The sequence below is a fragment of the Argentina anserina genome, chromosome 2 (assembly GCF_933775445.1).
Source record: "Argentina anserina chromosome 2, drPotAnse1.1, whole genome shotgun sequence".
In the NCBI taxonomy this organism is placed as follows: Eukaryota; Viridiplantae; Streptophyta; class Magnoliopsida; order Rosales; family Rosaceae; genus Argentina; species Argentina anserina.
The window spans coordinates 21913439-21936962 of NC_065873.1; the positions used below are offsets into that span (position 1 = coordinate 21913439).

General features: G+C 39.3%; 4 protein-coding genes across 5 annotated transcripts; 1 reads left to right on the forward strand and 3 right to left on the reverse strand.

The window, feature by feature from the left end:
* Positions 1-3919: 3919 nt before the first annotated feature.
* Positions 3920-6299, reverse strand: LOC126782470 (blue-light photoreceptor PHR2). Its single transcript, XM_050507723.1, has 4 exons — positions 5256-6299; positions 4586-4803; positions 4405-4491; positions 3920-4185 (listed from the first exon to the last, which is right to left on the reverse strand). The coding sequence occupies exons 1-4, from the start codon at positions 6225-6227 to the stop codon at positions 4104-4106; spliced, it is 1359 nt and encodes a 452-aa protein (XP_050363680.1). The 5' UTR covers positions 6228-6299; the 3' UTR covers positions 3920-4103.
* A 1857-nt stretch (positions 6300-8156) lies between these two features.
* LOC126782994 (O-methyltransferase 1, chloroplastic) lies at positions 8157-10525 on the forward strand. Its single transcript, XM_050508368.1, has 7 exons — positions 8157-8442; positions 8583-8734; positions 8834-8954; positions 9248-9372; positions 9504-9632; positions 9712-9876; positions 10116-10525. Exons 1-7 carry the CDS (start codon positions 8253-8255, stop codon positions 10185-10187), a joined length of 954 nt encoding a protein of 317 aa, XP_050364325.1. The 5' UTR covers positions 8157-8252; the 3' UTR covers positions 10188-10525.
* A 157-nt stretch (positions 10526-10682) lies between these two features.
* LOC126782993 (gamma-tubulin complex component 4) lies at positions 10683-16105 on the reverse strand. 2 transcript variants are annotated; one of them, XR_007670829.1, is made up of 17 exons: positions 15851-16105; positions 15490-15763; positions 15263-15399; positions 15000-15098; positions 14791-14905; positions 14326-14598; positions 14069-14149; positions 13915-13998; positions 13629-13715; positions 13472-13527; positions 13208-13387; positions 12790-13015; positions 12590-12678; positions 11872-12025; positions 11358-11480; positions 11131-11265; positions 10683-10995 (listed from the first exon to the last, which is right to left on the reverse strand). XR_007670829.1 is itself a non-coding variant. In XM_050508367.1 (16 exons), exons 1-16 carry the CDS (start codon positions 16006-16008, stop codon positions 11197-11199), a joined length of 2205 nt encoding a protein of 734 aa, XP_050364324.1. In that variant the 5' UTR covers positions 16009-16105; the 3' UTR covers positions 10683-11196. The 2 variants fall into 2 exon arrangements, 1 of the variants encoding a protein (XP_050364324.1); XM_050508367.1 differs by having other exon boundaries at positions 10683-11265.
* A 1611-nt stretch (positions 16106-17716) lies between these two features.
* On the reverse strand, positions 17717-22036 carry LOC126782158 (uncharacterized protein C57A7.06). The gene is made up of 11 exons (XM_050507341.1): positions 21650-22036; positions 21417-21531; positions 20815-21296; positions 20372-20593; positions 19941-20273; positions 19434-19796; positions 19257-19337; positions 19044-19127; positions 18565-18951; positions 18261-18392; positions 17717-18133 (listed from the first exon to the last, which is right to left on the reverse strand). The coding sequence occupies exons 1-11, from the start codon at positions 21962-21964 to the stop codon at positions 17975-17977; spliced, it is 2673 nt and encodes an 890-aa protein (XP_050363298.1). The 5' UTR covers positions 21965-22036; the 3' UTR covers positions 17717-17974.
* Positions 22037-23524: the final 1488 nt, after the last annotated feature.

Consider the following 23524-nt stretch of genomic DNA (forward strand, 5'->3'; position numbering starts at 1 on the left):
ACCGAGAAGACAGTAAAACCGAACCCATGATTCAAAGAATCTTGAGTTACATAAAGCTACTGCTGCAGGCAAGCAAATCTATGTCCGCAGGCTAACAAAGCTACTATCTAAGCTTGAAAAAGCTACTGTCAATGAAATCTGACAGATTTATTCCTCTTCATTCTTAACACAAATATCAAGATGAAAATTCATCATTGGCATGTTGGGGATTTGAAAACTTAGCAAGGCACGAAGATATAGAACACAATCTCCGCACGAGATCCGTAAAATAACTACTTGCGCCGTAAGACAGTCTGGGTGGTTACGCAATTGGCAAGACACTCGATTTCACGGCGGGACATACTTAAAATAAAATTAAGAGAGTCATCGACGCGGTGAGCGTCTCTAGACAATACGCCGTAGAATATTGTAAGAGGGGGGATTGAAACAAATGTGCAATCTCATCGAGTGTATCACATGGCAATAGAACTACATTCTTCAACTTAAGAGTTGGAAAAACATGGTATTGGAGTAGTTGAATACCAAAAAATTAGGGTGGAAAACCATCCATTTGGTGCGGGTGGTCACCAATAATAATAAAATCGTTTGAGCTATGAAACGACTTGAAGAAAACCGGAAAATTAACTGGAAAACCATGTCAAAATAACTCAAAACCGGGTGAAATTTAGACTGGAAAACGTGGCAGTAAAAACTGCGGGAAATATGCCGGAAAAATGACGAGAAACGACGAAAAAATTGTCGAAAAACTCACCGAAACCGGCGGCAGTCAGAGCTGGCCGAGGCTGCTGTCCGACTGGGGACGCCGGGGCTGTTGTCTGACAAGTGGCCGGAAGGCGGCCAAAACGCCGGAAAACATTTCGGAAACGCCGGAACAGTAACCGGGAAAAACGATGTCAATTTTGACGTTTCGAGGGCCGTTTTCTAAATTTCAAGGTCCAAAATCACAATGTAGTGATATTGACGTCTCATGTAACCCAAAAGCGGCCAATTTAAAAACCACGTGACTTGCAAACGTTGATCATTTATGCTAGGTTTAAGGAAAATAAAATTCTCACGAAATCATCTTGTAAACAAGGAATATGAGAAATTTTATTGAATATGCCAATATTTAATACAACACAAACAAGCTTCCAATTCCAATAGACGACTTAAGCTAAAGTCGAGGAAGAAACATGGAAATGCCAACGTCATACTTGAAAAATAGTAAATAGAAAACATAGTCAAAATAGATTGACTAATCAAAAGTTCGTATCAACAAAATCTTGCATATCGGATCAGGCAGAGCCTTAGCCAGAGGCTCAAAAATGTTTGCTTACTTGAGAATGGAAGAATGTTACGTTTCTATCTCCAAAATTCCCTCAAGAAAAAATAGATACATGTGCCAAAAATGGCATGCGTTTCTTGGATGTGGAGCATGCATTAAGGTCAACTCTGATAATACAACGTCATAGACGTTTATTGAATCACTTTAAGCGTGTCCCATTAGAATTCGTTATTTTTAGGATCGTTTGTCGGCAAATATTGATGCTTCAGAGTAATGAATTTCAACTCAAATAAATGAGTACATAGACCTTGGGATTATCGTTTATAGACATGAGTTTAAGAAAACTCAAACATTCAAATAACAGTCGCGAGGACGACGCATCCATAAGAAACGAAGGTTGTATAGGTTTCGAATAATCGAAACTATTCAAGTATGTAACCGGAATTAGAAGGGTTGTGATGTATATGGTCACAAAATAATTGATGCATATCGGCGATTCTCATAATCGCACCCAAAATAGCGGTGCACTCAGGCGACCACACAAAATCGATTTCTTCCCTTTAAATAATAACGTGACTCCCCCAGAACCGTCACACAAAAAACGTCGACCAAGAGGGGAATCATATCTCTCTTTGGTCTCATCAGCGTTATAATAAATGCCGGAAAGAAGACATGAAAAAGGCTAATAACGCCCGATAATTTATATATATATATATATGTATATGTTCAAAAGCATCAACTTTAAGAAAAAAATACTTGTTGATCTGCCAAATAGACCGCATATAATTAAATTGCTCTACAAATCGATCGTCATGCAGGAAGTTGCTTGATGAAATCCTTTTCGATCTTCGTCCGATGACATAAAAATCTTCTGAGAATACGATCGAAATCGTATGTGAAATATCGTCCATCTCGGCATGAGTGTCATCACCATAGTACGACGAGCAATGATTTTACCTATACGAGCACGTGAAATATCGTTAGAAATAAAAACGTGATAATGAACATTTAAATAATGAAATAGGAAAAAGGAAAAGAAAATATAGTATGAAGCCCAAAGGGCTATTGGGCTTGGCAGGCCATAGGCCCAAAAGGGTAGAGAAGACGAGAATAGCTTCTCTTGAGCGAAGACTTTGCTTGTGAAGCTCGCGTTTCTTGCGTGAATATGCGGGGGGAGAAATTTTAAATGCTTTAATGCAGGGACTTGCGGGGCAAAAAGATGTTTTTGCAGAGCAAATGCGGAGGAGACCCTGCGGGGCTGCGTGTAGGGACTGCGGAGGTCGCAGGGGCTGCGGGAACTGCGTGCAGGGGGGATTGCAGGGTGATGCAGGGGGTCTGTGGCGGCGGCGAGCAGGAGCGGCGGCCGACAAGGAGCACTGACGGGAAGATGCCGGAGGCCGGAGACGAAGGCGGCCGGCGGTGGAGAAGAAAAAAAAATCTAGGGCTCTAAAAGTTCAGGGTTTTAGGGCAAAGTGCGTGATAACGTGTTTCAGGATGAAAAATTGTATATTATTGAATGGTATGAGGCCTATATATATATGCATTACATCACCTGAATCCCGTTGGATTCGAAATCCTAATCTATTACAGAGATGTGAATCTATCTCTAACAGGAAACCTAATAAGACTAAGACACACACAAAGGTAGAATAATAATTCTCCCGGAACAATAACTAAAAAACTGAGATATTGGAGAAAACTTAAATATTAGAGGTGGAAAACCAGAGCATAGATTTTGGTACAAATTTAGTTTTGTTATCGGGAAAGAATTTCCTCATATATTACCATTACTACCAAGTGAACAATAGTTGAATGCATGACAGAAGAAGTATGCCACCGGTCTGCTTTGAGCCCAATATCCACCTTTTGACTCAAATGTGATAATCTGAATTGTATTGTACATTTGTACATAGATTGTGATTGAAGAGTGCAACAAATGACAAGAGTTGTAATTATCTAAAGAAGATGTTACCTATAGTAATTGACAAATTACTGAAGAGTGAGGTTTGCAATTATTGCAGTAGCAGAATCAAATAAATAAAATTTTCTCTCCTAACAAATTCAAACAATGTCTTGGTTTCTTTTTACTTTGATCCGTCTTAAAACGATATAAAACTTACCCTACTGTGAGCGATCACTTCTCGTTGTGCGATCATTCATTCTCAACCCTCTCTCTTTGGCTTTGGGCATTACGTAATTTACACTACGTTATTATGTTTGGTCGAACAGGAGGATGGAAAGACAGTAAAACATGAAGTTGTAGTGAAAGTAATGGGTCGTAGTGGAACCCAACGACAGTGACTCAGGTTAGAGTCAAGTTCGTGGACGATCGGAAATGCAAATCAGGAGGTATGTCAAAGGGCCAGTGAGGGAGGGGGAATGAGGGATATGCTCACCTGGCTCTAGTCTAGGAGGAGGAGCAAGGAGGTTGCGTTGAAATGGGGGAGGCTATTCAAGCACATTCTTCGTCATTTCTTGGTGCTATACATTCTGAAATCTGATGCAATTCTTTTATGAGGATGAATCATTTTTATTCTATGGATTAATCTTGTATGGACTAGAGTGTCTAGTTGGTGCAATTGAGACTTTTTTTAATTAAGTGTACAAATACACTGATTACAAAGCAGAAGAAGATCTGTTATTCACAAGAGCACGTCTCAAGCGTGAGGCAAAACACCATACTCAACCATCTTATTTGGCAATAGAATCAAAGTTCAACATGTAACAACTCATTTAAGAGGAACCCTACAACATCTAACCACTACATTTTGAAAACTTAAAGAAGGTGATGAAGGTCACCGAGATCTCAACAAATTTAAAGACCGAGCTACATACTTGCTTAGGCAAGTGCACCCGTGCATGCTGTTGCTGGAGCAGCATCAAGCTGTTTCTTTCCAGCGCTGTACTTCTTGGTGACAAATCTGCATTTAAGAGTTGAACAAAATATTAGTGCACTGATATCTGCATGAACATCTTCTTCAAGGTCCAAACCGAAACCTTTGGCATCACAGGAAGCCTTGATAATGTTTTATTCCAAACTAAATCATGGCAGTTTGTACATGCAAGACTGTAAAAGCCATTTGAGTAATACTAAATACTGAAAAAGAAAATATGAAAAAATCCATGGCCAGTCAATGTACCTGAAGAAGTCCCTCCACAGCAACTCAAACATTAACCAGTTTGTTCCACTGCCACCATCATCCGGGTTTGAGGAAGCAGAAACAGATCTATCAAACACAATATTAATTTGCGAGTGAGAAGAACATTCTAATACAGAGTTTAGGTGCTATAATATCAATTTGAAAGAAAGGATATGCCCACCTGCTAGCAGTTTTCTTTAGCTCATCAAACATACTGCGGGGAGAGAGGCATCCCATGGCCAACCATGGTGAGATTTTGCATGAAAAGTTTGCACCATAAATGTTATCCTGACTTCCTTCTTTGCTGCCCTTGGGAGGCTGTGCTTGGCACTCAGCTGCAAACTTCTTAAGCTTCTCTAGAGCTTCAGCTTCTCCTCCCACCATAGAAGGCCTCCCATCCTACACAACAGTAGACGACAAATATTGTCACTTCACCCCAGGGACAAGACAAGTAGACAACTAACGCTAAAGGTGGATTGGTAGTCATTTCTTCCTTCAATCCGATATTCAAAACTAAACGCTAGAACTAGAAACGGAAGACCAGATCATGATCACCAAGCACAACTACAGCTACAATGCTGCTCATAAATCTGTTTATTTAACATCCCAACAACACAGCCATGTAAACAGTCTTCTCTAATCGCGGGATCTATACGCTTGCTCAGCTTCTCTAATCTCTACTTTTCATTCTACATTCTACATTATTTATTCAGTTTCACTTTCCATTTCTACTCTCAACTAAACAATCTACTTCCACACAACAGTCCATCCAATAAACCAACATTATCGATGAAAACTATACCAACACAACATATAAAAGTATAAAACACATGCAAGCATGAAGCACAAACCTGAGCCATGGAAGCAGAGGGGCTAAGCCCCAAGTCCATCAAGGAAGGAACATCTCCAGGCTCCACATCACCCCTAGACGGCATCCCCTTCATCTGCTCCAAAGCCTCAAGAGTCTTCCTCACCTCCAAACCCTTCACCTTCTCCCTAAACCCTCCGTAATTCGTCGGCATATCCTCCAGCTTAAACGGCAAGTCGTCCATATGATACAAAGTGCTTCCCCAGAAGTACTTAACCTCCACATTCTCCTCCTTCATCGCCGCCTCAATCCTCTCCTCGGCCTTGACCTCGTCATGACTCACCTCCCCGTGCGCATATATCGCATCGGCTCCGATAGCCTTGGCCAGCTCAGGCAGCACAGTCTCGGGCCTCCCGACTCTGACGACCAGATCGGAGCCCCTGGCCTGGAGATTCTTGCGGAGGTCGGAGACCGACTCGACGAGGAACTGGGCCCGGTACGGGCCGGTCTTGTCGAACCCGGATGAGGATTTGCCGAAGTCTTTCGGGTCGAAGCAGAAGACGGGGAGGACGGAGATGGACTCGTTGTTGGCGGAGTTGAGGCACTCGTTGTCGTGGACGCGGAGGTCGTTGCGGAACCAGACGATGGAGGCGCGGCGGAGGCCGGCGGCGTTGCTGGGGTCGAGGGGGCGGCGGGGGTTGAGGGTGAGGGGGCTTTGGAGGGGGTTGGCGGAGATGGAGGAGTTGAAGGAGAGCTTGGAGGGGGTGGAGGGGACGGCGGCGGAGAGGGAGAGGTGGGAGAGGGAGGAGGCTTGGGTTGGGATTTTGGCTTTGGAGGAGAAGAGGGTGGTGAGTTTGGGTTGGTGGAAGAAGTGGTGGGTGGGGAGGATTGAGGCTAAGGAGAGTGAGAGAGAGACTGTGGCAAATGGAGAAGAAGAGGAAGAGGGGACAAGAGCTAGTTGCTCTTCTGGTGAGGATTCTGGGTTGTTCTCTGAGATTTGGGAATTGGGGTCCATTTTTGGGGGAGGAGGTTGAAGATAAGCTGATTCTTGAGGTTTGCTTGACTAGCCTTCTCACTATTGTTTTTATTGGTGGGCTTTGAAATTGGTTTGGGGGGTTTTAAAAGGCTAGGCAATTCCGGCACCTAACATTTTGTACTAACATTTCAACTTCCATCATAGCCCTTCAGATGATTAGATGGGGGTTGTTAGAGCTCCATTTCAAGACCCTTTTTCAATTTTATATATGAATATTTTACTTGAATTATTTAAATTAGGTAGGTAAACTGAAACAAGAAATTGTTGGAATGTTGGGTAGTTCAATTATCCTACAGAAATGGGGCTTCTTAGCCTTTTTATGTATTTTTGGATGATCACCATTGTAACACAAAGTTGAGAGAATGAGTAATGTCAATGAATGTCTCGGTTATTTATAACTGAAAAGAATTCTTGAATTGGATTTCAAATAAAACTAAAACTATATATTTGTCGCTCATAACATAACATTGGCATATAGTATGAAGTGAAAATAGATGGGAAACTAGAGTAGGAGCGTATCTTCTTTTCATAACATCATATGACAAATACCATAGGTCTACCAATAGTTTCTCGAGCCAGTGTAACCGCCAAGTGCATATTATATTCATTGTGACATTTGGAATAAATAGATCTATCTACTTTCTTGCTGAGAAGGAATCGATGTGACATTGTTTCATGGACCAACAATTTCACTCAATTATAATAGACTATCACACATGATAGTAGGGGTGAACTCGGTTCTATCGGTTCGGTTTAAGAACACTGACTGAAAAATCGAAATCGAGGTCTCGGTTTTGAATTTTTTTTAAACCGAAACCGGAAAAAATATCTATTAACCACGGTTTCGGTTAACTTATAATTCGGTTCGGTTCAATTTCGGTTATATAACCTACCATTTGTAATAACTTTTCATACTTACTTAAAACAAAAGTTAAAATCAAAATAAAGTAGTAAGCTACAAGTTTAGTACTTCAAATTAGTAAATAAGTAAATTAGATTGCGATAAGTTAGAAACAACAAATAAAATCAACAAAGTTACGATAGAGTATTAACCAAAACGTAATTTTTAATGAGTTAAAGAATGTGAGTAATTAAGTTAGACATTTTGAGGCCGTAATCATATAAAATCATGTATATTGTATGTAACTCTTAATCAATAAAAACATAATGTACACATATTACTATATTAAATATTAATAATTAAATACATATATGTCGATTCGGTTCGGTTCGGTTTAATCGGTTTTTTACACGGACGTAACCGCAAATCGAAACCGAACTATTCAGTTTGATGTTAAAATCGGAACCGATAGATCGGTTTTGTTCAATTTCGGTTTCTCGGTGTCGGTTCGATACGGTTTTAGTCGGTTTTCAGTTTTTCGGTGTCTAAAAGTCCACCCATATATGATAGAAACATAATTAGTCAGATAATTGGAATGACTTCTTACTAGCTAGTATAATTCAAAATGAACTGTAGCTGAAACTTTTAAGCAGTGAAGTCTTGAGGATTGTGACTTTGTAAGATTACTATCTTTCATGTTTAGATTCGAATGATATAAAAAAAATGAGCGGATGCTAACTTGGTTGAAAATTAGAATTCGTGTAGAGTTTCGGGCTCGATTTACATGTAGGTATATCTCTCAGGTTGGTCATGAGATTTAGGTCCCGCATGTGCTTAATGTCGAATATGAGCCTAGGTTATGTTTGGGAGAACAATGGAGAATTGGAGATTATACTATATAATTTTAATTTATAATCAATAAAAATTGATAAAGATTGGGTCGTTCCGAAAAGGAAAATAAATAAAATAATAAAACGGTGTGTCGTTCAGAATGTAAGCTTAATAAAACGGTGTGTCGTTCAGCATGAGCGGAGGGAAAGCCGTCTCACAGAGTAAACAACCTTTTACGGAGCTGAATGGGCGGACGATGATTTCGCCAATTCTGACTCCCACGGCTTATCATCATCATCATCGGTGACAAACACTACTCATCGGAATTGTATATGGACTCTTTACTCGGCTTCGCACAATCCCCGGCTACTGCTGTCTTGCGCCGTCCGCTAACCCCCACTTCAGGACCAATCAGAAATGGCGGGTTGAGCTTCAGAGCTAAACCCAACGACGAAACTGACCCATTACTCCAAGACGCCATTAATTCTGCTTCTCTTCGTTTCCGAGAGACCCATCGCCCTGGTAATTTCATTTCACTCTATTTTTCAGTCGGGCATTTTATAATTGATAGGCAATTCAGTTTGACATATGCATTTACTGTTTTACATTTTTGTTTGGCTTTGCGAGATGTGTAAGTATTTGGTTAACATTTTAATGTGCAGAGCCTTTGTTTGTTGATCCATATGCGGGTTGCTTTGTTCATCCGAATGCGCAGATGGATTTGAAGCAATGGTCACACCATTATTGTCTTGCAACTAAGTACATTGATGATAAGTTGCTTCGTACAGTAAACCATATAGATGGACTTAAGCAGGTACTTTAGGTGTGTTTTTTTTAGTAAGGAATAGGTTGAACTTTGTAGAATTTATGTCAACAGTTTCTGGTTTTAAAGGCATTTTTCTTGTGAATGCAGGTTGTTTTGCTAACAGATGGAATGGACACTCGGCCGTATAGGCTTAATTGGCCGACTTCGACTATAATTTTTGATATATCGCCGGACCGGGTTTTCAATGGAGCGACTGAGAAGCTTAAAGGTGGATGCAAACATACGATTATGTGTCGATTTGGAAGAATTATTAAAAGTTTTTGAGTGTCAGTGTTGCCATCATTTAGTATATCTATATGTGAGTTCCTATGCCGTGCACTTGGCTAAAGAGCTCTGGTATTCTGAAATGTCATAATACTGTTTTCTCATGACTTCAAATAGTCATGGGGAGTTTAAGCAGATACTGTTTCATTATTCATCTTTGATAAATTCCTTTTTTTTTTTTTTGTGAATTTGTGTGCATTACGAGCTTTTCTCATTGTGATATCTTATATATTTCAGGTGTTGGGGCTAAAATCCCAAAAAGTTGCTTGTTCCTTCATGTTCCATTGGACTCCTCCGACTTGCAGCAAACTCTACGTGCTAAAGGCTTTAATGGTAACCGGCCTAGTATATGGGCCATGCAGGTATGCTATAGGTTTTGACGTTCTGCAATAATGATCATTCAAGTGACTTTGTGGATTTGTCTTTAAATTAATAGTTAGTTTTTTCTGTGTTGGACGATATGGTGAATAAGGCAATCATGTTATATGTTTAGGGACTGCCTGTGATGACTTTGGCAAATTTTGAGGACATTTTGCTCACTGTAAGTGGTCTGTCAATGAAAGGATGTGGCTTTTTGGGAGAATTGCCAGCTTGGCTGGCAGAGACTGAACTAGTGACCAAGGTCAGTTGGCTTATTTAAAGTGTCTTTGCGCTTAGATAATTGCTCGTCTTTCACACTACCGCTTTCCTCTATTCTGTAGACTAGTGCAAAGGAATGGATGGAAAAATTGTTCATGACCAATGGCTTTCGGGTAGACATGATCCGCTATGAAGAAGTTGCAAAGAGTTTAGGCAAAGAATTAGCACCAGGATCGTACAAGAATATACTATTTTCCTCAGAACAACTGCGGTTTTCTGATGATCAGGTATGGTGTTCTTCACTGTTCAGTGTAAGTATTAAATCAGCAAATGCTTTAGTTGTAGCTGTACGAGTAAGGATCAATTTTTCACTTGTCCCCTTAGAAATTCGTGTCTCCCCCTGTCATCCCTGGAAGTTGCTGCATTGAATCACTATGGTTATTTTGCTGCTGATTTTCGTCTGATATTGTTCCTCAATCCAGTGGTTACAGCTTCAACTTACTAATGCATTTATTATTGTTGACAGATGGAAACATGGAGAAGGGAATTTCAACGAGTTGAGGAACAAGGGGATGAAGAAGGCTTTGAAGAGCTCTGATAGAAATTGGTTAGTTGTCGCCATAACAACATATCGCTTCTTTTGGCGATCTTGTTTCTTCTAGCCTCCACATTGTCAATTCTTGTTAATAAAAGGTTTTGGAATGTGGTTGTCCTCTCTCAATTTTCTTGTTGGTATAGAAATACAAAAGTATAACGTATACATCAGGTGTCAAATATCAATGGTCCATATTTATGTCTGCTCCGGCTAATCTCACACCCCAGCCCCAGTGTCAACTGTTAAGAGCTAAGATGTGTAAGCCTTCTGTATTTCATTTTGAACAGTCGCTGTTATAGAAAGTTTGTTGCTGACAGATTCTAATAGAATGTATATATCTTTGGCTCTTTGATGCTGAAGTGCATCTGAATCCTTGGTTGGACCCGAATGTCCCGCTTGCAAGCAACAATAAGGCACAGAACTTTAAATATGTACAGTTGGAGACTTGGAGTAGATTCTTCACTACATAAAAGATGGACATAGTAGATGAATAAATACTCTTTTCTTCACTAGTGGAAAGAAGTATCTCCTGAAACTGATGCATTAGCTTATAATCATTTGTATATACAAACATTCCGAGTATCAAACCAAATACAAACCCAAACCAAAAACCCTAACTATAAATCAACAGTGTTGATGTTAGTCGCAACTCGCAAGAAGCCAAGTGACAAGTCCACCCACATGTCCAAGCTACCCAAAAAAAATCGTTAACAGATTTTCACGGCTTTCTCAGGTTGGAGGGATTTGACCCTAGAACCCTTCACATCAACAACCAAAACTCACAGGGCCCCCACAAAATCTGGATAATTGACTATGAAAAAACATAAATTGATCAGTAAGGTGCACCACCAAACTGTCAAAGAGGCCGCAAGAAGATCTGTTATAGACCAGAATGAAGTTCTATGTATCCTTATATTAAATATTAAGGATTGAAGATGAAGTCTACCAGTTCCCACATGGCATAGTACTGAAGATAATTGGATCAATTTGAACCCCCTTAGTAAGACATATTCTACTGTTGATTCAAAACAGAAACTGCAGGGCGGGGTCTAACAACATTCAGCACACCTCTAGCTGTTGCCTGTTGAGAGAGAAACAATGAACTGTTAGGAAATTGCAGCACAGAAAGTGACAGAAAGTGAAGTATCTAGATCACATCTCGTATGGAATTACCTCAAAGAAAGAATTGAAGTTCAGACGCATCAGAAAACGCCTCAGGAATGGGGCTCGCTGACTCCCTACAAGCCTACTACTCCGTAATATTGTGTACAGGGAGTTTGATTTCTTGTTGAATTCCTGAAAAAAGAAAAAGAAAGCCAACTTGAATTAGGGAGTCAGCAAGCCCCATTCCTGAGGCGACTTGAATTAGTACTCTGTTAGGTGATTTTCTGAAGGCAGAAAGAAACTAGATATGCACAGGGGTATCGATATGTACATATTACACAACCAAGGAGTCACGTGAAAACAAAAATATAACACACTCAAATTATCTCTTGCAAGAAACAAAAAGAAGGCAAGGGTGTAAATTCACAGGACCGTGGAAAGCATTCTTGCCAAAAATTAGACGAGATGATTTTTTTGGGTACATCAACTGCATTTACCCAAGTTTTGACTACCCAAATAATCATATAGAATTTCTCAGCAATATAAAAAATAATAATCATATAGAAACTTTGTAGACCAGCACCTCTATAATATGTTCCAATTCAGCTGTATTTGCACTGCTTTCTTGGTTCTCAATGTTCCAGCAGAATCGAATGCATAGTTTCATTATACTGTCAAGTATCCTTGATAAAGAGCCAATGTCCAAGAAAGATTGTGAAATTAGAGCATTTAAGTACCTGTTGGCAATATTAGAACTACATCAGTACACTCTAAATCATGGCCATTCCACAACTTGAATATCACACTACAGACACTGTAGAAACAAGCAATGGTGATTCCGTGAGATATCAGGCAAAGTCCAGAACAAGTAAATTAATCCAATTGATAGCTGACTAAAGAAGTAAGCCCAAATATATATTAAGTGGGGAGAAAGTGTCACAAAGACCATTTTTACCCTAACAAATTCTTCTGCATGTGGAGCTCTTGTGCTCTATGGCTTTAGCACAATTATAAATAAAGCATCTAACCAGAAAAATGAATGGAGCTAAGGAGCTTTATGTTAGAAAGCAGAACTAGACTGTCAACTGGGTTCTGAATGGCTTCACTGTAGTTACCGTCGATTCATCATTGATAAGCACATGCCTCAACTGTTTTTATTAATGTATGTCATGGACAATTATTCTATGCATATAGAAACAATTTAAGAAATGACAGCTATCACAAGTAAAACTGCCAAAATGCACATGAGAAATTAGACATTAGAAGTGATATGAAATCAGAAACCCAGTTATTGAACTTACTCCAGATGGACGCCTACAAGTCCATTAAAGTCATGAGAATCCTGGATGTGAGCTTGCAAAACGTTCCATTGGGATTCTATCACATCCACCTAGGAGGATAGATGAAACCAGAGTCATGAAAGTATAGAGAACTTCGATTCATGGTTTTCAATGAAAAAACATTCAACCACAGAAGTGAAAGTATACGGAACAATCATGACCTGTATATAAAATTGAAGATTTCTGATCAAGAAGGCCATATGCTCTCTAATACGCCACATTGGTCTGCTTCGCTGCCTTCGCTGCTGTGATACTGAGCATTTTACACGATCATTCCGATGCGTGGCAAAATCTGTGTGATCCTGATGCATCACAGAGGCCCATGATTTCTCCAACTCCATTTGAGTTCGCTTTAGCCTTAGCAAATATTGGAAAACCCGGCAGTACCTGGGTAAATTCACAGCATTTGTAAGTAGAACAAAGTCAACATTCATGACTATCAGTTAATTGAACTGCTACAAGTTTTCCTGGTATTGTTTGTTTGCCTCCTCCCAAGTACAAAGCAAAAACCAAGTTCAACAGACAACCTAAGGATAGAATCAATAACATGCACAAGCAGAACGAGCGGTGAACTCTTACTTAGAGAGCACTTCTGGGGTAAAGAACAACTGTAAGGGCCAATCAACAAAGTATTCAAGAGCGATTCCATCCCAACCATCAAGGGTTATGTCAGAAGATGATTGTGCAGTGCCTGAATTTCCATCTGTCTTTGGTCCATCTAATTGGGAAGATTTGATAGCCATCCCAAATGAAGGCATCCTGGTAGGTACAGAGAGACTGTTAAGTGATCTTTCTTAGCTTAAGTGAAATGACAGATAAGAAAATGGCTGATAAAAATCAAACCTTAAGGATACTCTAGAGAAATGTTTGTCTTCCTCACCTATAGTCTTAATAGCAGCCTGCATTATGAGTTTTGAAACCACTAGAAGTCAATCAGAAAATAAAGGATATGGACCAACTAGTTGAACAATACGTCCATGAGGAATCATACTCATCTTACCAGCTGAAAAGGGACCATAAGATCAGCCTCAGCAGTTGACTGGCGAGGAGGTAGACGCATCAATTGGCGACTCTCTTCAAGAAAACACTGGCATAATAAATCATTCCTAGTTAAAACCTCAATGGGAAACTCTACCTAATTGTAGTCAGTGCCTCCTGTACCTCTATCTTAACACTTTTTAATTGTTTAGGGAAAGAATTATATTCTCAGTGTCATGAGAACAATAATTTTAAATGTCACTGGGAACACAGAAGCAAGCAAAAATTATATAATTTTACACCATTACCTGAAAGAAATCTCCTTTTGCTAACAGGAAGTAGTCTTTCAGTGCCTTTAGATGACCATTTAAGTCAGCACGTACAACCACAAGCTGCAAATTGAGAGAATACAGTAAATATTTGCTCTTAACATGGAAGGACCAAATTCGTCACATTCAGCACCTGCCAAAGATGGCCGGCAGCAATAGCTCGTATTGAGTCGACTGCACATTCAAAAGATCTTTTGTGGAACTCGGATGATTCCTGCACATAGGAACACAAGGACTAAAGCCTGTGAAGAATGACTATCAGAAAGTAATAATTGTGTAGAGAATTTTTTTCCAAACCATCACCTAAAACAACTCATTACACACGAGGGCAGAAAACCAGCAAGAAGAATAAGCAATGACAGTACCCAACAAGAAAAGAAACAAACAAACCTTCAGTTCTAGAAGCATAGTTTCAATCTTGTCAGCTTCAGATTGTGGAAGCATTTGTTCTCCAATCAATTCTTTCTCAACAAAAGGGTCTTTGTGAAATGGGAAACGTCCTGAAAATCCTTGGATTTTCTGAGACCCCCTTGGCACCTGCTGAAGTAATACATCATCCTGAAATCGAAAGGCATGACTTGGATTGCGAAGAACCCTGATGGCTTTGCCAGCAAACAATACTGATTCTGCGACACGCATCTGGATATATTCGGGCAGCATATCCTACAAAAAAAAACGGAAAAAGAAGTAACTCATAAGTGACAACAACCTGGAAGTCTTTAGTGAGTTGAAGTGAGAGGTAAGAGTATGAATACGGCAGCATTACTGCCCAGAAACTTGTTCAGAACTAGAGAGATCCATCAAGAATCCAGACATATCTATCACGTAACTACAATAATATAGACTCTAAATTACCAAATATATATGAAATCCCAAGTGCCAATCTGATGTATAGTCCGTTGACATACGTGCCAACTTTTCAGATATGTCTGGATTAGATGAGCCGGCCTCTGCATCCTTATCTTCCATCCTGAAAAGAATTCCAAACAACCAAATAAATGACTTCAATCTTGTATAACTCAAAATGAAGGCTACACATCAGAAGGAAATTACAAGGTTACCACCTCCTAATGAAAAACTCTCCGTGCTGGTCTTGAAGGATTCCATACACCATCCATGCTGCTAGCTGATTATACATGACCTGATGTGCATGCCAAAGAAGCCTGTGCTACCATCACAGACATAAACACGTATCCGAAACTGATCAGTTCATAATTCATTTAGCTCATTATTATTTACTTGCATTACAGATATCACTAAACCACGTCACATAAAAGTAAATAGTATACACATTTCCCACTGAACTAGTGGAAAGATGAGTATATACCTCTGAATGCACGTCTGCAACTCCGGCACTCCACAGTGGCATCGTTTATGCAAAAGATTAAGCAGCTGACCGCCACGAATGTCCTTCCTCTCAATCTCCAGTATAAGCTCATACAAAGGCGGCAAAAGCACGAAGAACTAGCAACGAAAATTCAATTAATTATAAGACCAAATCATCAACACACAGCTACATTGCAGTATAAAATTTTCATAAAAAACAAACCAGACCTTAGTGAGGCCATGAGTCACAGTTGCCAGTATAGGAATGGACTCCGCCAACAGCTTCTGCTCAATGTGAAGAACCGCCGACCTATAAACGGAGAGAATCTCCACAATTCCGTTAGCGACGGCTCTCCGGTACACACTCGGCTTCTCAACCTTGCCGGCGAGTACAGAACTGGGCTTAGCGGACCTTATCCAGCTCAAATTGCGAGACCTGGTGGCGAAGCGGTCGAGCTCCCTGTAGTAAAACCCTAAGGTGACGATTCTCTGTATGAGATCCCTGCAATTGAAGTAGGAAACAATTTGGAGAGGAATTAGAAGAGTCTGATTTTAATTTGAGTATCAGTTCAATTAGGGGGTAGGGTACCTTTCGCTGGGTTGGATGAAAGAGATGTCAGGAGCGAGGTTGAAAGTAGGGTGGTCGGAAATGGGGGCGTCGATTGGGAGAGAGGCGGAGTGCTCTCTCTCGTCGATGATGAGATCGCCGGTGTAGCCCAGAAGTGCTAGTAGAAGCTCGTGTAGCATTTGGTGCGTTTTGGTTATCGCTGGGGTGTTGGTTTGATTCTGGACTTGGAGGGGTTTGGGAGTTCAGTGAATGCCACACTGGGGAAAAATGAGGAGACAGCGCTTTCTGCTTTTCTTTCAAAAAACGTTTTTTGTTTTTGTTTTTTTTTTCTTAAGATCAAATTTTCACTTTTTTTTGTTTGAAACGCAACGAAATTGAGTTCACCCTCCGGCCCGGCATAGATTGGAACTATGCAAATAACTAAAACAAAGAAAAACTTTAACTAAAGAACTAAGTACACCTAATTTTAGCACAAACCTACAAATAAAAAATGTTAGCCTCCAACCTCTAGTGACGCGGAGAACCCCGAATCAAAATGCACATCGTCTCTAACTAGGGGTGTAAATGAACCGAGCCGAGCTGAATACTAGGTTGTTCATATTGATTCGTTTTCATACGATCGAGCTCGGATCGGGCTAATATTTGACTTTCATCATTCATGTTCAAACTCGGCTCGATTTCATAAAGCTCGAGCTGGGCTCGGGTTGGCTTATTTTATTAAACGAACTCAAACTCGAATCAAGTCAGTTTGAATCATATAAAACTAAATTTTTAATATTAAGAAATTAAAAAGAAAATTAAAAATATGTTGTCATGGCATCACGTAAAATCCATTTTATTTGTAATAAACTAAAAAAATAACAAATTAAATTGGTTATTGAACTTAAAGTCAGTCTTTAACTAATTATTCAAAAAAATGACATTTTGGCTCATTCTAACTAATATCATATTTTTAATATTATTTCTTATTTAAAAACTATACTTTATATATACTATAATAGTTAATAAGTCGAGTTTAATTAATAAACGAGCTGAGCTTTTAACGAGCCCGAACTAACTTACGACATAAACGAGTCAAACGAGCCGAATAGTTGTTGTTCAAGCTCAGCTCATTTTCAAGGTTTGATTTAATATTGAGTTCAGTCTCAGTTCATTTAACTTTATAAGCTCGAGCCTAACAGACTAAAATAACGAACCGAACATGATTCAAAACGAACGGCTCGAGCCTACTTACAGCTCTAACTCTGACCCCACACCATAACAAATTCATGAGAGAGATGAAAAGAGTAGAGGTGGGCTCACCCAACCCGTTGCCTAGATCTAGTCAAAGCCTTCACCACTAACCAAACCACCGTCACAGTCCCGTAATCCCCCCAACCCCATCTGAGAACAGGGTGGCTAGGGGAAAAGAAGAGAGGACGGTGAGGGATCCCATAGGGTTTTTCAAATTTTCAACATTAATATTTTCTTAAAAGAAAAAAAAACAAAAACAAAAATATTTTTTGAGCATGTATTGTTTCGCCCCGTATCTCAAAAGCCTTCACCACTAACCAAACCACCGTCAAAAACATGTTGCTGTTATTATACACTTTAATAGAAGAAATTACAAAAAAAAAAAAAAAAACTCGCACACTCCCACATAATTCGATCCATTAGTAAATTGGAAACATAAAATTTAACAAAATTTCATTCATAAATTAGAAAAATGTAATCCACAGTGATGAAAGACATACGATAAATGCACATACATCACGCATTAACTCTCTCATCTCATTCGTGTTTGAGATACAACAGTCTCATAGCTGGGGTTTAAAAACATGTTGCTGTTATTATACACTTTAATAGAAGAAATTACAAAAACAAAAAACAAAAAAAACTCGCACTCCCACATAATTCGATCCATTAGTAAATTGGAAACATAAAATTTAACAAAATTTCATTCATAAATTAGAAAAATGTAATCCACAGTGATGAAAGACATACGATACAATGATCAATCCTACATATAATACTATCCTTCCCCTCATCAGTTCAATAAAATGCACATACATCACGCATTAACTCTCTCATCTCATTCAAAAATGGAAATCACAGAAGACAATTTGGAAACAGTGCAAAAACAGAACTCTGGTCAAGTAGCTCTTATTATTTGGTCTTCATCTTTGTCATATTTTTGCCGCTATTGCTTTTAGTCTTGCTGTTCTTCTGTTTCTGTCCACTCTTTTTATGGCCCTCTAATTTTTCATAAGCATTCACCTTCTCAAACTCGATGGGTTGTATAATTACACCAGGTTTCTTTATTACCTGCAAATGCATTTAAGGTGGAAAATGAGATGTGCACAAAAGCCAATAGCAATACAGAAGGTAAGAGGCATTATTTTATTTTCCACAAGGATAGTTAATAAGCAGTGTATTGTAAGGAGGCACTTACTTCAGGCCGATTAATCACTCCAACCATGCTTGCAGGGTTGAATTCAGGACCAAGAGGCATGCGGAGGCTCTGGTCAAAAACTTCTTTGGAAGTGAAGGGATAGGGCAGCGATGGCGTGAAAAGTTTTTGAGCCTGTCAAATTCATATACAAAGGCAACAACCACTTAGACAGACTCTTGAATCTAATAGTCATGATTCCCTATTATAAAGTTTCCATGAAAATTCGAAGCTCAATTTGTATGAGCCGGCATATCTATTTGATGAGAAGTAGGTGGATTTATGACCATTGCCCAAAATAGCTGACCTTTTTATTTGGAGGCTTTTCAGAGATAATAACATGCTTGATATTTGCATCCTTCCTTCTTCTAAGGGCTTCTTCCCTATTCTTCTTTGCACTTTCATGTTCTTTCTGCATATAAGAAGGAATCCCTTTCTTTTTCTGTACGTTCGTCCACTGACCCCACCCAGGGAGTAATACAGGCTTTTCAGGTTCAGGATTTTCCTCATTCAAAATATCCTCTTTGGTTTTCTTGAACTCATCCTCCACATTATCTGCTGCAAAGGCTTGACGAATTAGTTCATCCTGAGAAGGAAGTTCATAAGATGGTTCTGGGACTGCTGAAATAACCCCATCTGCAATTTGTTCCTCACTATCTCCATCACTGTCATCATCCAAATCCTTTAAAGTTTCCTGTAGTGAATACATACTCAAAAGTTAAGGAAATTAAGGGCGCAAATCAATCAGAAATACAACTGTAAATTTATGAATGGAGAAAGTCATACCTGCACATTTGGATCAAGAGCGGCTGATTGTAGTGACGTGGAAGACTTCTTGGCATTGGCATCTGCGTCACTTCTACTCTTCATCTGTACCAACACACTCATAAATTTAACACAGTAAGGATGAAAGGCAAATATCCATCATAGAAAATTGTTTATAAAGGATGTGAATCATTGATATCAATGAACAAACAATATAAAGAAGCTAGAAATAACCTTTCTCCATGATCCTGAAGCAAAAATAGAAACTTCATGTGTAGCCTGGGGACCTGGGTCTTCAACACTACCATCAAGCTTCTGTTGAAGCAAAAAAAAAAACATATTTCAGGGTGATGGAACAAAATAGAGGCCTCCAAAACGAAACTACTTACCAAAAAGGGTTAGTTATATAACCTTGAAAAGAGGATCTTTATGATCTTCAGAATCTTCATGAAGTAAAACAGAAGTTTTGGCATCCTTCATCAAACCATTACTTTTGTGTTTGCCAAGAGGGGCAATATTGATGGGTTCCAAGTCATCTTCACTAGCACTATCACCATAATAATTATCTGAAAAATTCTTATAATCTGAACCAGCCTTCTTACTTGACTCGGGGACCTCCTTTCCATTGAAAACCATTCTACCACTCAAACGGCCTACTTCAGGACTTTTGACCACACCTGAATCCCCCAACTGATTTTTCCATGAATCTAACTCTTGAAGAGAAAGTTTAGCTTCTTCATCAGCTGCCTCTCTCTGTTTTTTAGATGCACGTTCCTATAACAGAACAAACCAAAAAGACCTTTAACATAAATACATACATGAAATGTTTTCATTGTCACCTGGGCTTTAAATGCTTTCACAATAATAATGCACAACTTTAATAAGATGAAACAGAGTGTAAGCACCAAAATCTTTTACCATGAAAGGTAAACTCAGCACTCCTGAGTTTGGAACTTCAACATCTTCATCCAACAGTTTAAGTGTCTTCTCCTTTGCCTTTTCTATTAACTTTGATGCCCTACCCTCATCATCTGAACTAATACCAATATCATCATCATCATCGTCATCACTAATGTCATCACTACTGGTGTCACTATCTTTCATGGAATTCATTTTTCTTGTCAGCTGAGCATGCAGGTGCTGCTGTTCAGCTATAGCAGCTCGAGTACCATCGTCTTGAACATCTACACCACGCTCTTTTATGCGCTTTATCCACTTAGAGCCGCCTTTGTGCCTCAGAGTCATTCGTTCCTGGATCAAATCAAAAGGGAAAAGAATTAACATTTTGTTTGGCTTCAGGAATAGAGACCATTTCTTTATATACCAGCAATAAGGGAGTAATTAGTTACCTTTGCTCGTTCATACTCCTGCTTCATTGAAAGTTCTTTAGAAGCTTCTGGATCCATTAGACTTTGCAACGAGTTCGCCTTCAATTTATCTTTCTTCATTATTTTATGATACGTTTTGGATTTGATGTTTTTTATGTGTTTTGATTTCAACTCATGCCGGAACAGAAGGCTGCGCATTTTGGCAATTCGATTCTGGCGCTCCTTTTCATCTTCAGCTGATACCTACCAAGTATTAACAGGAAACAATAGTTTAAGAAATTTGCAATGGAATTTGGTGCAGGTCGTACAAATGTACAAATGTCATACAAATGCAGATAGTTCAAATGGCGGGTGACTTAATGACCAAGTGCCATGAGTATATATCAATTACCACATTTTTTTTATTTTAATCATGTCATACAATTTTAATTCCCAGATTTATTCAATATAATAGAAAAACACACCTTATTCAATTCAAGGAGCCTTGAACCATCTTTTCTGTGAGCATCTATAACCTCTTCATCAAAAACTAATGAAGCCATCTTCTTCTCAAACTCTGAACGAGGTTCAAATTCAGACGCTATTGTTCCCACAGTTGACGGCCCTAGATCCCTATCACCATCAAAATATAAAGTAGGTGTCTCCCTATTCTTCTTTACAATCGGCTCCCACTTTCTTGACTCTTCCTTTACTTTTTCACGCACTACCTTCCTCTCCACTTCCTCCTGCTCATGCCTCGGACGTGGTGCCTGAATAGGCGCAGATTTCTTATCCAGATTTCCCACTCTCTTCCTAAGTTTGGTGTAACCATGTTTCCCTTGTAGAGGGTCCAGAAGGTCTCCAATGCTAAGCATTCCTTCCCCCTCCAACATATCACGAGTTGGGTTATATTCGGACTCGGGATACGCCTCTGACACCACAACATTGTTTATCTTCCTCTTCCTCCCTGGCACATTTACCGGCAATCCACTCATTATGGAAATATACAATCGCTTCTAATACATATAACTTGTTCCACAAACAAGTGAATTCAGCTAACTAAGCAAAAAAATAAGCATTCTCTAACCTTCAGTAGGCTCACTCGGAATTTCCCTGATTCTCCTTCCATCATTTTCGCTCTTAAACTCATCCTCCGCATCATTCTGGGCTTCATTGTCATCATCTGATGACACATTTTCATCCTGCATTACACACATACATACATACACATTGCACATTTCAGCAAAAATAAAAAATTAAATAAAAATTTAGAAAAGAAAAAAAAACAACTATGCACAGTGGAATGAGATAGCGGCGAACCTCGAAATCTTCAGGCAATTCATAATCGAGGTTATCGACGGGGTCGAACCGCCGGTTCTTCTTGGACTCCTCCTCGGGGCGTCCTTCTTCGTACTCGTAGAGGTCCTGTGCCAAAGTCTCTTCGTCGGAAGCAAGCTCTTCGTCGGAGTCGGCGGTTCTAGGGTTTGGGCGGTCGAGCACCTTACGGAGAGCGTTGGGCAAGCGAGGACCTTTTCTTTCTGCCTTATCGCCGCCCTTGCCTTTCTTACCGCCGCCGCCGCCGCCGCGCTGTTGTCTCCTTCCGTCGTCTCTGGTTTTTCGCTTCGTCTCTGCCATGGCTTCTCGTCGTTGGTGAGTGAGAGAGACGACGGCGATTCGCGCTTTGGTTTCAGAGAGAAGTGACGGTGAGCTGCGATAACCTACTGCATAAACCTCTACTATAACTTGGAAAATATTATAAATACCAACTTGACCCGTCAGGCCCAATAGATGATTCGGATCCGCCTAAACCCAATAGAGCCTTTTTTTTGGATAATAAACCCAATAGAGCCTAGTGTAGGGTTACTACCCGCGTGTGTGTGTGACCCATTATTGATTGTTTTATTTTATTTCTCGTATCAAATGTTTTTAATTTATTTATAAGGGTGTTGTTAAATATATCCAGTAAATATCTATCTCTTAAATTTCAACTTTGTTAACAAGAAAAAATAGATTTGAGACCCAGCAATATTAACAATTGTGTCAGGTTTTGTCAATACAATAACTTGCATCCTTATAGAGAAATTTATTTCGGTTTCAATTAATGACTGGATCGATCAAAAAAAAATTAGTCAATAACACCATTAACCTTGAATTGAAATTGTGTCTTCCATCTTCATTACTAGACCTGCACTACTCTCTCTCGATCGATCGATGAGCTTGAAATGTATAGATGAATCTGTAAGATTCTATATGATCAACTGGACAAGAACACACATAACCCAATGTTCCAAAACTTATTTCCTCAATATATACCCATAATGAAAGCTCTACGATTTGATGAATCATTGGAGATTGATTGAAACTTGGTGTTTCAACGGAGGTAGCGGGGATGGAGGAGGCAATTCAGCGTGAGTGATCAACCGTTGCAGGTTGCAACAAATAGTAAAAATGTAAAATGGCTGATTATATTTTTACTGTTAGATATATTAAGATATTTGTTTGGTACATTTAGCAGCACTCATTTCTAATGATCTGATCAGATTACAGTATTTCAGTTGCACCGAGTTTTACCGAGGGCAAATGTTTGTGCAGGTAAGCTCTTAGGGCTAAGAGTATGAAGAACAACTAATTCAGCAAGAACCGTCCTGATGATAATCATTTTCATCAATTTTGGAGTCCGCTCTCAAAGAAGAAGTGAATGATTTAGTTTCTTTTGCCGACAACAATAATTACATTCACGGATACATTCCAAACAGAAATGGATCAAGATGAAACAATACTAATTGTTACAGTTCAAATAGCCGTAAGATTATTATGAGTACTTGTTAATTAATCAGTTGATTGCCCCAACTCAATCTTATACGTACTATATATGCTCTAAGAAAGTCGTCTTTTGAAGAACTGTGCTCTTTGGAGTTGATATTAGTTTTACTTTGTTTCTTCAAGAAGAGACTGACATAACCCTTTTAAACTAGGTGATTAAATATTACAACGGTTGAGGGCAGTGATGTGCATCCTTGGATGAAAATTCTATATGGAGCCATGCATGGAGCCCCAATTGGAGCTAGCTTGCTCGTGATTTTTTGTAATATTTCACCAATCAGTACCTTTATATTTCAATGTCGATTGGAATGTTGCGTAAAATGATCAAGTTTAATGAACGCACATATGTGAAGATATAAGCATATGATGTAA

Excerpts from the sequence above, each read along its gene's own strand:
- LOC126782470 (XM_050507723.1), bottom strand. The coding sequence starts at position 6,227 with ATGGACCCCAATTCCCAAATCTCAGAGAACAACCCAGAATCCTCACCA. Across the intron at positions 4,804-5,255 it reads CCTCTGCTTCCATGGCTCAG|GATGGGAGGCCTTCTATGGT; the intron begins GTTTGTGCTTCA and ends ACTGTTGTGTAG. Across the intron at positions 4,492-4,585 it reads CTAAAGAAAACTGCTAGCAG|ATCTGTTTCTGCTTCCTCAA; the intron begins GTGGGCATATCC and ends TGTGTTTGATAG.
- LOC126782994 (XM_050508368.1), top strand. The coding sequence starts at position 8,253 with ATGGACTCTTTACTCGGCTTCGCACAATCCCCGGCTACTGCTGTCTTG. Across the intron at positions 8,443-8,582 it reads CCGAGAGACCCATCGCCCTG|AGCCTTTGTTTGTTGATCCA; the intron begins GTAATTTCATTT and ends TTTAATGTGCAG. Across the intron at positions 9,877-10,115 it reads TGCGGTTTTCTGATGATCAG|ATGGAAACATGGAGAAGGGA; the intron begins GTATGGTGTTCT and ends TATTGTTGACAG.
- LOC126782993 (XM_050508367.1), bottom strand. The coding sequence starts at position 16,008 with ATGCTACACGAGCTTCTACTAGCACTTCTGGGCTACACCGGCGATCTC. Across the intron at positions 13,388-13,471 it reads TTCTCTAGAGTATCCTTAAG|GATGCCTTCATTTGGGATGG; the intron begins GTTTGATTTTTA and ends TGTACCTACCAG. Across the intron at positions 11,266-11,357 it reads ACTTCAATTCTTTCTTTGAG|GCAACAGCTAGAGGTGTGCT; the intron begins GTAATTCCATAC and ends CTCTCTCAACAG.
- LOC126782158 (XM_050507341.1), bottom strand. The coding sequence starts at position 21,964 with ATGGCAGAGACGAAGCGAAAAACCAGAGACGACGGAAGGAGACAACAG. Across the intron at positions 20,594-20,814 it reads GGCTCCTTGAATTGAATAAG|GTATCAGCTGAAGATGAAAA; the intron begins GTGTGTTTTTCT and ends AATACTTGGTAG. Across the intron at positions 18,393-18,564 it reads AAAAGCCTCCAAATAAAAAG|GCTCAAAAACTTTTCACGCC; the intron begins GTCAGCTATTTT and ends TGAATTTGACAG.